Source organism: Meleagris gallopavo, chromosome 2 (genome assembly GCF_905368555.1).
Source record: "Meleagris gallopavo chromosome 2, MGAL_WU_HG_1.1, whole genome shotgun sequence".
Lineage (NCBI taxonomy): Eukaryota > Metazoa > Chordata > Aves > Galliformes > Phasianidae > Meleagris > Meleagris gallopavo.
Genome location: NC_139405.1, coordinates 104,939,804 through 104,957,691, shown reverse-complemented (window position 1 = coordinate 104,957,691; position 17,888 = coordinate 104,939,804). Strand labels below are relative to the sequence as shown.

General features: G+C 44.4%; 2 protein-coding genes across 6 annotated transcripts in view; both read left to right on the top strand.

Moving 5' to 3' along the window:
• Positions 1 to 9,802, top strand: part of FBXO16 (F-box protein 16) — a 37,537-nt gene extending 27,735 nt beyond the window's left edge. For all 3 annotated transcript variants that reach the window (XM_003204603.4, XM_085218270.1, XM_019613382.3), the window contains exons 8-9: positions 4,852 to 5,077; positions 7,560 to 9,802. In XM_003204603.4, the coding sequence (XP_003204651.2) occupies positions 4,852 to 5,077; positions 7,560 to 7,705 (372 nt within the window). In that variant the 3' untranslated portion in view covers positions 7,706 to 9,802. The remainder of the gene's footprint in view (positions 1 to 4,851; positions 5,078 to 7,559) is intronic.
• A 3,723-nt stretch (positions 9,803 to 13,525) lies between these two features.
• Positions 13,526 to 17,888, top strand: part of ELP3 (elongator acetyltransferase complex subunit 3) — an 84,601-nt gene continuing 80,238 nt past the window's right edge. The window contains exons 1-4 of one of the 3 annotated variants that reach the window (XM_010708081.3): positions 13,526 to 13,661; positions 14,399 to 14,495; positions 15,725 to 15,863; positions 17,091 to 17,161. In XM_010708081.3, the coding sequence (XP_010706383.1) occupies positions 13,643 to 13,661; positions 14,399 to 14,495; positions 15,725 to 15,863; positions 17,091 to 17,161 (326 nt within the window). In that variant the 5' untranslated portion in view covers positions 13,526 to 13,642. The other 2 variants (XM_019613379.3, XM_085218268.1) reach the window with 2 other exon arrangements.

The window sequence follows — 17,888 nt, the reverse complement described above, 5'->3', positions numbered from 1 at the left end:
ACAGCCTCTTTGAAAGGAAATACATTCAGTCAGTGTTAAAGAACAGAAATATCATTTAAGTTATTCAATGTGTGTCTTAAAATTTCCATTCTCCAAAGGCTCCCTCTGTAGCCTTTAGATCAGAGAGACCTTACAGTTTCATTCCTCCATGGCTTCTCATTTCAGATTTAAAGCTGTTTTATTGTCAGTACAGAGGTGAAAGAATTTTAGTCAGGGTAGAAAGAGGTGGCTGATTTTTTTTCTTTCCCTAGGGTTTAGGAAGTTGTTCAAAGTTATTTAACCTGCAGCCCACAACTAGAAGGTGCAAACACCTAGTCGGAGTCCCAGTGTGAAGTCCAAACCCTCTTTCATAAATTCAGCATCAGTTTTTGCTATAAATTGCAGCAGTACAAGATCAAGTTGTGTTTATGCCTGTGTTACTTTCTGTTGGCTGCTCATAGGATCATAGAATCACCAAGGTTGGAAGAGACCCACAGGATCACCCAGGCCAACCATCCACTGATCACCAATAGTTCTCACTAAACCATGTCCCTCAACACAACGTCCAAACATTCCTTGAACACCTCCAGGGTCGGTGACTCCACCACCTCCCTGGGCAGCCCATTCCAGTGCCTGACCACTCTTTCAGAAAAGTAGTATTTCCTAACATCCAGCCTAAATCTCCCCTGGAGCAGCTTGAAGCCATTCCCTCTAGTTCTATCACTAGTCACACGAGAGAAGAGGCCAACCTCTAGCTCACTACAACCTCCCTTCAGGTAGTTGTAGAGAGCAATGAGGTCTCCCCTGAGCCTCCTCTTCTCCAGACTGAACATTCCCTCTCTCATATGAGGAGAGTCCTTCAGCCTCTCCTCATATGGCCTGTGCTCCAGACCCCTCACCTGCTTTGTTGCCCTTCTCTGAACCCACTCCAGGGCCTCAATGTCTTTTTTGCAGTGAGGGGCCCAAAACTGGACACAGTACTCGAGGTGCGGCTTCACCAGAGCTGAGTACAAGGGGACAATCACTCCCCTGTTTCTGCTGGCAACACCATTTGTGATGCAAGCCAGGATGCCATTGGCCTTCCTGGCCACCTGGGCACACCGCAGGCTCATGTTCAGCTGAGCATCAATCAATAACCCCAGATCCATTTTCTCTACACAGTCTTCCAGTCACTCCACCCCAAGCCTGTAGCATTGCCTGGGGTTGTTGTGGCCAAAGTGCAGGACCCGGCATTTGGTCTTGTTGAACCTCATCCCATTGGCTTCAGCCCAGCTCTCCAGCCTGTCCAGATCCCTCTGTAGGGCCTCGCTACCCCCAGGCAGATCCACACTTCCAGCCAACTTGGTGTCATCCACAAACTTACTGAGGGTCAATCAATGCCCTCATCCAGGTCATCAATAAAGATATTGAAGAGGACAGGCCCCAGCACTGACCCTTGGGGAACACCACTTGTGACCGGTCACCAGCCGGATTTAGCTCCATTCACCACCACTCTCTGGGCCCGGCCTTCCAGCCAGTTTCTTATCCAGGCAAGAGTGCACCTGTCCAAGCCACGGGCTGCCAGCTTCTGCAGGAGAATAATGTGGGAGACAGTGTCAAAGGCCTTGCTGAAGTCTAGGTAGACCACATCAACAGCCTTTCCCTTGTCTACCAGACGGGTCACTAATCGTAGAAGGAGATCAGGTTGGTCAAGCAGGATCTGCCCTTCGTGAACCCATGCTGGCTAGGTCTGTGCCCCCACTAGCTTTAGAGACATTGTTTTTCCCATAGCAAATAGTCATCAGAAAACATTTAGCTAACACTAAATGGGGGTCTGCCATTCTCTGCCCACAAAAAGCTCTGAGAAGACTCTTAGAGCCAATGCATGCTGTCAAAGCCTGCCAGCTCCACCATCCTCTGTCAATGCTTCATAGGCAGTTAGGACAGCCTATCCCAGGGGTAAGCACCCTACAGCTTTAGTGGTCACAGCTCTGTGACATTAGCTCAGAACAGAACTTTGTGTGTTCATGTTATGCAATCTTGGTAGCACTATCTTCTTTTTGTGTTAAAATCTGGGGCAGTCCATGCTGTGTCCCTCTTTCCTAGACCTTTACATTGAAAATTGACTTCTATTTCTCTAGAGCAGTACAAATTTCAGCAGAAGAGCTGTGTTTCTCATCCTCTTTTGGTATTGCAGTGTATAATCCTGCTGTTTCACTGACCATTAATGACTACAGAGCTACATGACAACAAAAGTTAGGTTACAATAGGCTAATGCATAGAAAAAAGAATATATAGCTCACTAGGAAACATCCAGAATTAATTTCCATTTATTATTAGGGAAATCTTGTTGAAATTAAGACCTGTGAAAACACTCTTACTTAATCAATTCCAAATAAAGAAGCTTAATATTCAAACCTTTTAGTAAATCCTTGGAAGAAGGACAGAATATGATGAAAGAATAAGTGCCCCAAGCATGCAAACATCAAGTCAAATTAAAGTGAAGCTCTTAAATAGATCAATGATTCAAGTGTAGAAAGCAGACGAGAATAAAGTATATTACAGCCAAAATGAAGATGTGAAAAGGTCCATTATACAAAGCTCTGAGCTCAGGAGGCTGAACAGCAACACACAAAACAGAAGAAACATGTAATTAAAGTGATGACCTGAATCCGCCGGCTCCAGCTTTGCATAGGGTGAATCAGGTCTCCTCCTCGTAAACTTGTGGTGTTTTGGAGTTTATTAGTAATCATGGAAATAGTAGCATAGAATGTGACCAGGCTCACACTTAATTTACAATAAATTAAAGTGAATTATCTAAATTACTTTAAATAATGTGTTACAATAAATTAAGTTAATTAGGTCTCTGAACTAAGGGCTGCTTTCCTTCTTACGAGTATGCATGCAACCACTGTATCTCTACAGTGGGATGGGAATGCCTGCTCTATCTTTATTGAGGGAAATGCCTTACACTAAAGACAAGTAGAGTTTCATTGTTAATCATCTCTTTCAGCACTTTGCTGGATCAAGGCTTTGTGGCTTGTCTACACCACCTTGAGCAGCTACTGCCCCAGTATTGTACAAAGCAAAGTGAAGAAAGGCTTACTGACTCAGCTGAGCTTTTGGCAGGCTGGGCACGGAAACCAGATCCCCTTGTTTTGGGCCACTGTTTCATCCCTCCTGTTCTTTCTGATGTGGAGCTGTGCTGCCCTGCTGTAATTCCCCAGCTCTGACCCTACAGGTCCCCTTGCAGGTGACAGTGCTGCCACATCAGTGTCCTGTACACAGTGAGGGGCTCTTCCTTGGAGGACTTCCAATAAAGAGTTTTGTGCAGCTTTCAGCAAAACAGGAAGCATCATGCCAAATCCTCCCTAGATGTCAAAAAGCACAGATACTTTATTAGAAAGGTAAAAATCCATCATATTGATGCTTTTGACAGCTTTGCAAATGACTGCAATGTCAGCAATTAGAGGCTGGTTTTGCCTTTCAGGCTGCCTGCTTGTTTCTGTTTGGGAGACTGCTCCACCCTCCCAGCTGTTCTTGAATTACTGACTTATTTTTAGTGCTTACAAAATAACATCTTTTTGACAGATCAGTCATTCTTGCCTCATTGCCTAAGGTAGTAAGATTGCAGCATCTGAAGTCAGGAATAAATTATCTGATGACAGATACACAGGGAACTGGTGTTTGGAGAATGGATCACATGTATATACTATGTGGGTATATCACACATGAAGATCCAGGGCTCTTGGCACTGTGACACAGTCCTGTCCAGTGTATATTTACGTCACCTATATTCTGCAAATCTCATTTCAAATGTTATTAATTCATCCAAGAAATCCTGTCGAACCACCTGTGACTACTCTTGAGTGTGAAAATATTTTGGAAATTGAAACTGAATTTATATGTGTCATTCTAATTTGAAGGCATGGCCTGGCTTTGATACTCCTTGTCCTTTTAACTCTAAAACAGAACCAACCAGGACACAAGAGCTGAAAACCAAAGTGCAGTCAGATCTGTGCTGCAGCTGCTACTGCTTCTTTGGTATTGTGCTTTTCTCACTAGGACAGAAAAACTGCAGCAATTTCTATCACACCATCTCTGTTACACATCAAGTACTGCTGAGAACCTGGGCCACCTTAGGCACTTGTATAATCACCTGCCTTTCTTCAGGCTGATAGCCAAAAGTTGCTGAATTGCTTATTTATTGTCAGACAGTTAGGTATGAAGCACCATATATTGCTGCTGCTGCCAATCCAAACAATGGAAAGGGGAAACAGGTGGGTAGGAACTGCAAAACTTTTCCATTTTAAAACCATTTTGCTGTGGACACTAATTTCTCATTCTGCATAACTGAAGATATTGCTTTCTAATGCAGTGTAAATGTTTGATTTTGTTGATGTTGGTTCACTATTAGTACTAAATAATTCGTTCTAAAAAGCCAAAGCTGTTGGTCTGCTCAACTGTGTTTTTCAATATTTGGGATCTTTTTCAATGGAAAAATCACTACATTGCTAAGATTCTTTTTTTTGCTTAACTTTTATAGTGTTCAGTGAAACACTCACTGAGCAGCATGTTAAAATAAACTTCATCCTTTCCACTGTGACTTCAAACAGCAAGACTCGGATTAGTTACAACCATAAGCACAAAGGAGAATTTGTGCATTAAGAAAGGAGTCAATCTGGAGAATTAAATATTGTAGGTTTGGCTTTACTAGCATCAATTTCTGATTGGATCCTTTTGTCCTTAAGGTAAACTTAAATAAGCGCACAAGTCACTGCAGTGTTATGCTTGTATCATCATTATGAGTATCATTTATAGTTTAAAGTTTTCAACAGACTCCAACTTTTTTTTCAGCCTCTCTGTTAAGATACTTACTGTCTTCTTTTCTAGCTATCAATTACTGAAGATCTTGGGTCGACTCAAAAACCACCAGCTCGCCCCAGCTGGGCCACTTCCCAGCTCATTGGGAAGCTACCTTACAGAGAAGCAGCAAAGACCCTCGCCCAGAGCTCCCAGTTCAGTGCTGGGATACGACCAGCACCTGTTCGAGCTCCAGTGCCAAAACCACGTGCAAGAGAAAAGAGAGACTTCACAGAGACAACCACCATGTCTCCATGTCAGTATGCTACGTGTGCTCTGTGAAAGCTATTGCAGAGGTTGATAATACTCAGATTTTGTGCACGGAGGGAAGGGGATAGAGCTGTGGAGGTATATCCATACGTGAAGAAGAAGGCAGTCATTCTGAATGGTGGGAATCCAGATGATGGCAATTTGCTGCCTCTCTAGAAAGCATACATCATTATACATCATGCAGTACACATTCAGTCCAGGTCTTGCACATGTGTTGTGGCAATCCCCACTATCAGTACAAGCTGGAGGATGAAGGGATAGAGCACAGCCCTTATTGATACTGGACTTATTGATACTGGTGGATGGCAGCTGAGATGAGCCAGCACTCTGCCCTTGCAAACCAAAAAGCCAATCATATAATGGGCTGCATCCAAGGCAGCATAGCCAGCAGGGTGAGGGAGAGGATTCTGCCCCTGTGTGCTGTGGTGGTGAGACCTCACTGTGTCTACATGTGGAATCCTCATTACAGGAGAGATGTGGACCTCTGGAGTGCATCAAGAGGAGGGCCCCTAAAATGATCCCAGGGATGGAACACCTCTCCTATGAGGACATGTTGAGAGAGCTTGGGCTCTTCAGCCTGGAGAAATGAAGGCTTCAGGAAGACCTGAGAGTGGCCTTTTGATTTCTAAAGAGGGGCTGTATGAAGGGGACAGGCTCTTCAGCAGGGTCTGTTGTGATAGGACAGGGGGAAATGGTTTTAAGCTAATAAAGGGCAGATTTAGACTAGATATAAGGAAAATATTTTTACAGTGAGGGTAGCAAAGCACTGGCGAAGTTCGTCCAAAGAGGCACTGGATGCTCCATCCCTGGAGATGCTCAGGGTCAGGATGGATGGAGCACCTGAGTGAGCCGTTTACTGGTATCCCTGTTTACTGTAGAGGAGTTGGACTAGATGACCCTTAAAGGTCCCTTCCAACTCAAAAGATAGTATGATTCTGTGATTTCTAGCACTTGCTAGACTTACCTGTCTGTCATGACTGTCATCTTAGTGTTGAACACTGTCACGGGCTTCACATTGGTTTAACTCACTGATATTCAGTAACAGAGCAAGAGATCTTACAGCATCAATGGCAGTGAGCTCAGTACAGAGTCCATGAACTCTGCCATGCCCTGGATAGATGCCAGAAAGAACTGGTACTGAGCATTTCGAATATTAGGGGATAAAGCAGTCAACTCCAGGGGCACAACAGCTGAGAATGCAGCTGGTCTATGAAGGCCTTCCAAAAATAAGGAGGCACACTGACACTGTCAAAACCAGTTTCATGCCATTTCAGTCTAGGGCTGCCTTGGGCAGTTATTCACTGAGACTTCATCTTTCAATATACCCAGCATCTCCGTATAGGGAAGAACTCATAAAGCTTAGGCTAGAGGGTTGCAGTCCCTCGTACGAAGCTTCCGCAGCAATACAACATTCATGTTAACTAGGGTCCTCATCCTGAAGTAGTACTGCATGAACAGAGCCTTAGGAAGGCTTCACGCAGGACTGGGGCTTAGTTAAGAAGAGCTAAGCATAGATCTGGGCCTTGGCTGTGTCATTGGCTTCCACCCTGTGGTCCAGGAGGCACTGAGAAGTATCTCTTACATCTGGGAACCAATTTACAATTGCTAAGATGTGGTTTATTGTTGTCAGAAAGGATGTGGGGCATGAAGTATGGGGAACTTCTGCAGGGATGTGGCTACCCAGTTATTCTTAAGGATTCCAGATGAGTGGAGAATGGAGCATGTAGGGATGTGCAGCATCCTGCCTGATCTCTGTGTCTTCTACATGATAAGAAATGTTAAAGCTGTGCATGAGGGAAGGGCTTTGGGTAGCAGGGAGCAGGCAAAAATGCAAGTTCCCTATAAACACCATTGCTGTAGTATAGAAACTATTGAGGTAAATGAGCCTGAGGGATTGCATTTGGATTACAAATAATTTGTTAGGCAATACTTGTTGTGGATAGAAATGGCTACGTTTTACACTTCACTCATAAGGGAGAAGCAGGAATATATTTATTGATATAATATAGATATACAATATAGTGATTTAATAGCAACAAGATTTGAGATGGCTGGATACACTTGATTACTGACTGCACAGTGGGAGGAATTAAACATATATAAATATACAGGTGACCCTTCCCTTGAGTCACAAAGTTCAGAGTGGAACCTCTTGCTTTCTAAACTCCTTGAACCACAGAGGTAAGGAGCCTAGATGTGCCTGATCCACTCCTCGTCCCAGACTTGGTCAATGGTTTATGTGAGGAGGTTCTCCCATTTGCAGGTTGTCAGAAAGGCAGGCAGGAGAAGCAAAGATGTAATGAGATGACAAAGGAAAACAGTCAATTCAATCCAGATTTGTAGAAGTATTTGAGATATTAAATGCTAACAAAATCCCATGGTTTGGATTGTTTACCTAAATATGTTTAAAATCTGAAATGTCTGGCTAAATTAATGACTGATTCTCATGATTTTTCTCCTTCATCTAGCCCCTCCACAATGTGAGGCTCAGCCTGGGCTCATTCCTCCATCAAATAACGATCTGGTACAGGCTAAGGAAGGATCTGAAGCATCTGTCTCAGTGGAACAGAAGTTTACCTGCCTGGATGGGGGAGACAACAGCAGTGTTGCCTGATTTATAGACTTTCATTTACCTCACTATACCACGCAAATAAATAGGCATGCAAGTCCTACATCCATTCTCACTTATCTCTCCAAAAGAAAACTTGACTGCCTTGCTGCCAGTTTTGGTGTTGGAGCAATGGCTTTGTACTTTTTTGGAACTGCAGCAGCTGATGCGATGCCTCCTGCCTGCCTTTAAGTCTCCTGGTCCAAGCTGCAGCAAATCAAACGTTTACCTGATGTGCTTTTCACCCTGGCTTCGTGTTGCTGGTGCTATAATTCTCATTTTCTTTGGGGTATGTTGTTTCTGCAGAATTCACCTAGGCTTTTGATAACCCTTTTGCAGGTGCCTACTAGAGCTGCTGGACATTAAGCTTGCCTATGTCACCGGGACATCGTGGGGCACATCTTATGGCCTGATCTGCTTTGTGTTGCTCTCACAATGAATTGCAGAAGCTGCTTGTCTGTGGGCAGTGAGGGGATTGTGGAGGACAATGAAGACTACTGGCCACTACTGGCCACCTGGGTGATGTAAACTGTATTCCCTCACAGAGTGAGTGGTTTACAACCAGTATTAATGTGTTCCTTTAGTTGTAACCTGCAGCACCTACCAAATCATCTGGACTGAAGAAAGCACCACAGCATCCAAGGAAAAAGCCTTCAATAAGTGAGAGAAAGGAGGCTTGGGGAAAATGAGGAAAAGGCTACTTAGTGCTGTATTGAAGTCAGAAATTGTTTCTCATGCTGTACAAGGCAAATCCATCATTTCAATCATGTCAGTGAGAATGAAATCAAATGCCACCCTCTGGATTACAGCATTGCACAGGGCACTGCGTGGGGAACTGGCACTGGTTTAATTATTTACGTCATTATTTTTCACAATTAAGGAAATGTAGCAAATAGCAGTTTTTAACAATAGGGGGGCCAAATGCATAACAACTGTAACTTACTGCCTTATAACCCAGACAGAGCTGAAATAAAACTGAAACTTTGTACACATTAGGAAGGGCCACAGCATCCCCATGAATTCTCAGCATTTATAGACTAGAAATCACGTCTTGGAGAAAACACCAGCCACTTTGTGATAAGGAGACTTTCACTCTATGAACAGATTATCCTGTACTATGTCACTTGAGGGCTTCAAGTTTTTTTTGGCACAATGGCCATTCTCAAGACCAAGCACAAAGCACCATAGGTTTTAATGGAAGGGACAGAATCTGCCCATCGGGGCACTTGATTGAAAACCTCAGTCACAGATTGGCTAATTTAGCACATCTCTCTCTCCCTGATGTTATTTTGTGTTTCCAGTTGCCCCCTGTGCTTGGAAGAGGGATTTCATCTCAACCAAAACAACAGCCTAAGAACTTGCTCAGTTTAAGCTCTTCACCTCAGAAATGATTAGCTGAAATATGAACATGCAGGTGGCAGTCAGTTCTTATATCATCAATTATGCAAGAGACCAGACTAACTTAGATTAAGACAGCTAACTTTTGGGTATGTGAAATTAGGTGAGGTAAATCCCACGCAAAGCATTCGCCAGCCATTTGCTGGTATTGCAGACAAGTCTTTTTCCCACAGAAAACCAAGTGAAAGCCTGCTTCACAGATGTTTATGGCTTCTTAAGTCTAAATGGTAATGCCAGCTCCCTTTTTGTCTCAGGCTCTGTGAAGTTTCCTGGGGCAGCAGTTCAGTGGTTTGTTACAAACAGCAAATGGCCATGCAAGGAAATGATGTAAACCTCTATCAGTGGTGTTTCTTTTCTCACCAGTGAGCACACTCATTGGAAATGTAATGTTCCCAAGGTCTGATAAGTCTTGGAGCTGAATGCTCAAGCATTGCTGCAGCAAATCGTGCATCTCAAGTGCTCACTGTAAGCTCAGACTTCTCCAATTTATAACACTTTTATATTTATGATATTGTAAAATAACTAAGAGTAACATTCTCCAGGAAACTGCCAAGCCAAGTGGTCCATCCATGGAGTAACAGCAGACCTGTATTAAGCCTGGATGTAACTTCTACCAATTATGGAGTTGGACTCTGTGATCCTTATGGCTCCCTTCCAACTTGAGATATTCTATGGTATTGGAATAAAATGTATGTACTTACAACATACTTTACAAACATTTCTGAGGTGGCAGAATAGGTCAGACTCTGAAATGTACAGAAAAGAGAAAGTGTTCTCCACCTGCCTGTGTGGCTGTGCTGCTGCCTGGCCTCAGGCAGCCCCATCACCTTCCGTGCCCTGGGCTGCAGATCTGCACAGGCAGATGGTATTTACACCCTTTACAATGCGTTTCAAGATACGCTGATAAGGAATTGCTAAACAAGAACAGAGGAAAACTGTTATGCCTGTGTCGTTCCTTGTAGACGCACATTTCCCTGCACTGATAGGTATTTCCAGATCCAGTACCACTCTGATTAGCCACAGTGTTTGATTAAAGAATTGAAAGTACCTTTTAAAGCCCAGAGGCCAATGAATCAGCATTGAATTCCACCAGTACAAGCAAGATCAGAATGTGAGCCCTAGGCCCTGCTCAGATGTGGGGAACAAACCCAAACACGCCAGCCTCCTCTTACCCAAGGTTTACTGTCCATTTCTGCCAAAAACTCCACCTGAATTTACCTCATGCTCCTTGCTGGAAGCAATGGCAGTGTTTGGTGCTGTAGTTTGGCTTTGTAGCCAAAACAAAGCTTTCCTAATTTTTGCTCTTCCGAGCTAAAGAAACAGCTTTGTTTGGGAGAAGAAATATGTGCAGCTGAAGTGATAGGAGCTGCAGGTGGGAGCACAGTCAGATCAAAACGGGACTTTTGGAAATATCCAGTTAGTGTGGTAGCCCCCAAAGTTGAAGATGAGTGAACGTGACCAAACAGTTGAGCCTCAGCTGCAGCTATGGGGCTCTAACAGGCTAGAGATGGCAACAGAAAGCATGGAGACCTCAGGGCAAATGGAAAGCAGCTGATGATAGCAGATAACTGCATGATAAAAAGTTGCTGTATAGGTGGATGAAGCTGATAACAGATGGAGAACGCAGCTCCCTTCACATATCATAGAATCACAGAATGGTAGGGTTGGAATGGAGCTTAAAGCCCACCCAGTCCCAACCATTGCCAGGCGCTGGTTGCCCCCTACCAGCTCCGGCTGCCCAGGACCCCATCCAGCCTGGCCTCACACACCTCCAGGGACAAGTCATCCACAGCTTTTCTGTACCACTGCCTTACCACCTTCTGGGTGAAACATTTCCCCCTAACAACTAACCTAAATCTCTCCTCTTTTAGTTTAAAACCATTACCCTTGTCCTTCCATGCAACAAGGGGATGGGGAGGTGAGTAGTTGGAATTGTGTTGGTGGCTCTGTGAGGTAAAGGAAGGGAGAAGACCATGAAAATCAGCTTGAAATCAATACCCTTCTCTCTGCCAGCATGCTTAAGCTGATCACCTTACTGTTTGTATAGCACAGACATCCTACCTGTTGTGTGTTCATGGCCTCTTGAACAAGAGACATCCTATGCTGTGTCAGATAAATGCTGTAGTGTGTGCACCACCAAGTAATTTTTAGGAAGGAATTACTTTCATGACAAACCTTCATAGAGTTTTCACATCTGAAATGTCCTTTGCTGCACAGAAGCTGCTGCAGTTGTGGGTGCCCCATCCTTGGCACTGCCCAAGGCCAGGCTAGATGGGTCTTCAGGCAGCCTGGGCTGGCGGGAGATGTTGGGCAGGGATCAGGGCTGGGTGGGCTTTAAGGTTCCTTCCAACTCAATCCTCTTTGGGACTCTGATAGATTCTCATGCAAGACAGCTGTGGAACTCCTTGCCTCAATTAGTTGTAGATGTGGAAGCTCATGTGGGTTCGAGGAATTACTGGAGGTTCCTGGAGGGATTTCACATTAAATCACAGTTGTGGGCAGAGGCATAGGGCTGCCCACCTTATTACCCATGCAAAAAGAAAGTGGTGCTTAGAGCTCACTTGGCTTCATCTAGCACCAGCCGTGGGGAGCACTGACAGTGCTGACAATGTAAGGAGGCGTCCTTGAACTCCAGTGGGGGAAACTGGTCCTCAGTGGGACCTCAGATGGACAGAAGCCCATTATGTTCACAAAGCACTGCATCAGAACTATAATAGGAACTCTAAGAAAGAAGGGGACAGATTCTTTAGCAGGATCTGTTGTGACAGGAAAAGGGGAAATGGTTTTGAACTAAAAGAAAGGAGATTTAGATTGGATATAAGGAAGAAGTTCTTTACACTGAGAGTGGTGAGGCACCGGCACAAGTTGCCCAGATGGTGCCCCATCCTTGGAGACACTGAAGATGAGACTGGATGGGCTCTGAGCACCGATGGAGCTGTGGGTGTTCCTGCTCACTGCAGGGAGTTGGACCACATGGCCTTTAAAGGTCTCTTCCAACCCAAACTATTTTTGTGAGTATATAATTTTGAACACATTTCATAGGAGGATGTAGGAGGATTTTGCTGCAAGAGGCCCCAGCAGGGTTCTGGCCCCCAAATCCATCCCAGGCTGAGCAGGGCCCTTCCCACAAAGCCTTCAGCGTGACCCCTGGGAACAGCGCAGAGCTTCTCCCCCCTCTGGGGCAGCTCCTCCTCACGGCTCCTTCCTCTCAGATTTGGAGCTTTCTGTCAGGAGGTTGGAGGATTTTTTGGTTATTATGTAAATACTCTGCTACCATCTAGCGCTGGAGGGAAGAAGGGCTGGGGGGGAGCCAGGGCTCAGCTCCTGGTGTGAGTGGGGTCTGCTGGTCTGGGGCCTCCTGGAGCCATGCAGGTCCTGAATCATACAATGGCCTGGGTTGAAAAGGAGCACAACGCTCATCCAGTTCCAACCCCCTGCTATGTGCAGGTCACCAACCAGCAGACCAGGCTGCCCAGAGCCACATCCAGCCTGGCCTTGAATGCCTGCAGGGATGGGGCATCCACAGCCTCCTTGGGCAACCTGTTCCAGTGCCTCACCACCCTCTGGATGAAAAAAAGAGGTAACAATTCAACAAAACTCAATAAAATATAAACAAAACCCAGTGAAAATGAAAGGTCTACAAAGAATAAAAGCAGCAACAAATGACAAAACTCAATAAATGATCAAGAAATCCCCTAAAATAACAAGAAAACCAATAAAAATGACAACAAAACTCAATAAAACAATAAGAAAATCCAGTAAAATATCAACAGAAATTGTAAAATATTGTGAAAAACAGTAAAATACCCATTAATACAGTTAAAATCAATAAACAAATTAAAACCCTGTAGAAGTCAAATCCCTGTAAAAGATCAATTAAAAATATTATAAAAATGACACAACTCAATAGAAGATCAAGAAAACCCAATAAAATATCAATAAAAATAACAGTAAAACATAAACAAAATCCTGAAAAATATCAGTGCAAACAGAAAAATATTACTGAAAATGGTTATAAATAATAAAACATGAAAACCCAAACATAAACCCAGTAAGAATCAATAAGTCCCAACAAAACATCAAGAGAACTCTGTGATATAGCAATAATGCCCAGCAAAAGTCTACAAAACCCTGTAAAATATCAAGAAAAACGCTTTAAGCCAAAAAAGCCTCAACAAAATATCAAGACAGCCCTGTAAAATATTAACAAAAAATAAAGTAAAAGTCAATCAAATCCAATCAAATGCCACAAAATCCCAGTGAAGAATAAACAAAGCAGCAACGATCAAGGAAGCCCAATTAGAAATCACCGAACGTCCCAACGCCCACTTCTGTGTTCTGCCGCACACCGCTGCCCGTTCTGCCACAGCGCCCCCTGACGGCTGGCGGAGTTTACCGCGTAGATCTCTACGAACGCGTAGCTCACTTCTCCCTCTTCCCCGATGACTATCCGTCGCTTTCCGGCAGCGCGACGCTTTTACGACAGGCGGCGTAGCTTTACGGTAGCGGTCCGTGTGTGAGCCGTGAGGGAGCGGAGGCGGCGGGATGGGGCAGAAGCGGAAAGGTACCGGGCGGAAGGGCCGTGCAAGGCCTGAGCCCTGTGTGCGTGTGGTAGGGCGGCGCCCGAGGCCGGGCTGGATGGGGTTGGGAAGCTTTCAGGAGCTGATGGCGGCGCCTGGTGCCGACCCGAACCCTTCGCGCTGCATGCGTCACCGTGTGGTGCGCACGCCTTGCCGTGTCTGCTGTGTTATCACAGCCAACTGCCGGTGGGCCTTGAGGCACGGAATCATCCGGCTTGGAAAAGGCCGCTGAGATCACACAGAGGGTGGTGAGGCACTGGAACAGGTTGCACAAGGAGGCTGTGGATGCCCCATCCCTGCAGGCATTCAAGGCCAGGCTGGATGTGGCTCTGGGCAGCCTGGTCTGCTGGTTGGTGACCTGCACATAGCAGGGGGTTGGAACTGGATGAGCATTGTGCTCCTTTTCAACCCAGGCCATTCTGCGATCACCACGTCCAATGCCAGCCATCCCATCATGCCCAGTGACCACATCTTTCACTGCCACATCTATTCCTCAGGGACAGCAACTCCACCAGCTCCCTGTGCAGCCTCTGCCACTGCATCATTGCTCTTGCCAAGCTGTTTCTTCCTAATAACCAACATGAATCTCCACTGGTACAACTTGAGGCCATCACCTCTCATCCTATTGCTGTTACCTGTGAGAAGAGATGACCGCAAGGTGGAGTTTGTCCTGCAGCATCAATGGGTATGCACATCGTTGTTTATTTTGTTCTCATTTCAGATCTCAGCCATGCAGAGCTGATGATGATGACAATAGCTGACATCATAAAACAGTTAATTGAGGCTCACGAGCAAGGAAAAGATGTGAATCTGAACAAGTAAGTCACTCTGATGACACTGAAGAGCAGGTTCATAAGTGTTGAATATTTCCTGTGCAGTCATTTATGTTCAGTATTGTTTTTTACAATATTTTATTTTGATAGAATCATTTGAGTTGGAAGGGACACTTAAAGGCCATCTGTCCCACTCCCTGCACTGAGCAGGGACACCCACAGCTCCATCGGTGCTCAGAACCCATCCAGCCTGATCTTTAACGTCTCCAAGGATGGGGCACCACCACCTCTCAGGGCGACCTGTGCCAGTGGTCATCACCCTAACTGTAAAAAACATTTTCCTTATATCCAGTCTAAATCACTCTTCTTTTAATATGAAACCATTTCCCCTTTTCCTGTCACAACAGACCCTGCTAAAGAGTTTGTCCCCTTCCTTTTCACAGCTCCCTTTAGGTAGAGAAATGCTGCTCTCAGGTCTCCCCTTAGCCTTCTCTTCTCCAGGCTGCACAGCCCCAGCTCTCTCAGGCTGTCCTTGTAGCAGAGGTGTTCCATCCCTGAGATCCTTTTTGTGGTCCTCCTCTGGATGTCCTCTAACAGATCCACTTCTTTCTTTTCATAGGATAGTCTCGCTTCTTTTGCCAGTATCTGATGATAAAGGTACTGAGATCTGCTAATTATTATCGTGACTTGAAATCATGTATTGCTTATTCACTGGTAGTGCCCAGCGTGCCACATGAGTTGTATTAAAATAGAATAGCTCAGTTGGATGTTCTGAGATCATCTGGTCCACCTTCCTGATTGCACCATGGCTAGCCAAAAGTTATAGCTTACTAATGAGGGCATTGTCCAGTACTGCACTGTTGAAAAGCACTAAGAAACGTGTCGTTGCGTTTTGGTGTTTCCACCTGTGTTCATCTTACCAATTCCAAAGCCAGTTCTACCAGGGAAGAGAGATAAATTTATAGATAAAGTTTAAATCAAACCTTCTTAGCACTGAAGTTGCTGTTTAAAGAAATCTTTCTTCTTTATGTGTGTAGAATACTAAAATATGTCAAGTAATCAAATGTTGTCCCAGTATTCCTATGTCAACTTTCTTTGGAGTTTATTTTCTGTAACTTAAATACCCAGCGCAACAGTTGCAAGGAATTACACTCAGCTTTAAAAACAAACTGGGTGAGCCCACCTAAGTCTCCAACAAACAGAACGATAATGCTGTGGAATGGAGGTACATAAGTCTGAATGGGGTCATTGATGCGAAGCATTTTTGCTTTCAGGCTGAAAACCAAGACCTCAGCAAAGTATGGACTCTCAGCACAGCCACGGTTGGTTGACATCATTGCTGCTGTGCCACCACAGCACCGCAAGGCTCTGGTGCCAAAGCTGAAGGCCAAGCCCATAAGGACAGCTAGTGGGGTAAGCACAGAGCCATTCTCTTCATCTATCCACCAGCATCCTTCTCTGGTCTCAACGGTGGTAGGTTTAATTGTTTTCAAAGATACGGATATTGGATGCCCAGAAGCTTTAATGAACGTGTGCTGGCTGCAGTGCCAGCTTCCAGCTTGTCTTTTTGGTGTTGTGCCCAAGGGGCTAATGCTTTCAAAGCGTTTGGAAGAAGGGAAAGAAGAGTGGAGATTTTTAGTTCAGAGCAGTGTATCTGGCTTTTTACTTGCTGTAGAAACACTGTGGCTTAGTTGTTAGACCCTCTCAGTGCACAAAGGTGAAATGCTAGGATCAAAGCATTTCTTTAAAAGGTCTTTCAAATTGGAAGCAATAATGGAGGTACAGCTGACATTCAGCTGCATGCTTGTAAGTTTTCTGACTGTAGATATAGCATACCTAAGCTGAAGTTAAGGGAAAAAGAAAAATGAAACCACCAGAAAGCAAAATCCCAGAAGTGTTCCATTTTTATAAATCAAATATCTGAATTTCATTAAGAATTTCTTCCTTGTGGTTTCTTCTTTCTTATTTGTAGTTACAGAATATTTCATTGAGCTCTTACTCCTGAGTTTCTGAAAACTGGAGATGTGGTATCTGAGATGGGTGCTCCAAAAAAGAAGACACTGGAAACCTTAACTGTGTCTCTCTTATTCCCCTTGCTCCTGTAAAAAGGGCAGGTAGCTTCTTTCGTTATGCTTCCATTTGATGTGTGAAATGCTGTGTGAGATCAGCTTGCAAAAAAGGCTCATCTCAGTGAGGTGGAAGGAAGAAGCTGTTTTTATTGTCCCTCTTTTGTCTTTTTCTTTCTTGTCATCTCCCCCCTTTTCATCTTGCAGGTGGTGCTACTGGCACACTCTCACCCTTGCACTGTGTTAGTTGTGTGCCAGCTGGTCCTGCTCAATACCTGCACATACACTGGGATGTCTTTTTTAATCACATTTCATAGGCCACCCGGGTCTTCATAATACACTGCCAGCTTATTCTGAACTCTGAAAGTACTTAATAATAGGTTTCCTATTTCTTGATACATTTGTAATCTTCTTTTTCTCAAGAGGTGATGCGCAGATATTTTAGGTGGCAGACTGAGCAGAGAACATCTTTAAATAGCATCTCACAGATGCACGTGTTTACATAGCCATCAGCATGCACTTCATTTTTGTAACTTCAGAAGCAATTACTGTAATTTCTCTCTGCTCATTACAGATTGCTGTCGTGGCTGTGATGTGCAAACCACACAGGTGTCCACACATTAACTTCACAGGCAACATATGTGTGTAAGTATGAATGACTTGGGTGACCTAAGAGAGGACTGTTTCCCAGTGGTTTTGTATAAGTTGGTATAAATTGCAGCAATAGAGACAGACTTCTTTTCTGCACAAGTGCAGAGTTGCAGATTGCTGATAGTCACTACAAGTTAACCTGTTTACCATTTTTCCTTAAGCAGAAAACCTTTCATTAGCCAAACCCTACTTAGTAAATACACACCTTTGTGGATATAAGAATCAGAAGAACATGTGAATGACCCAATATAAGTTTAATGCTGTGAAGGTCTGTGGGTGTGTTGTGCTCGTGAGTAGGGTAGGTGTGTAGCAAGACAGGAGAAGGCTCAACAAAAAAGAAACTGGGCATAATCTAAAAAGTTTGAGAACTGTTGAACTGAAACCCACCTGAGGAGGTGCAGGTGTTGTCTACCAAGAAGCTTGCTCAGTGCTGGCATTGCTTGGCTCTGGAACAAAATGAGAGCACAGATGGAAGACCTGTATCTGCCAAGAGCTTGTGCTATTAAGGGAATAGTTTCAGAGTTTTATTAGAATTGAGGAACCCAAGCTCAATTTACCTTGAAATATGTTGCCTCTGTTTTTTGACCTACAAGTCTGTGCTCCTGAAGTCTGATCTGTTTTTTGTGGGTTTTTTTCTTCCTGAGCATATCAATTCATCTGTTTAAAAACACTGCTTTTCTCTTCCACTTGTGACTTCAGAGACGTCAGTGCATCTGACTAC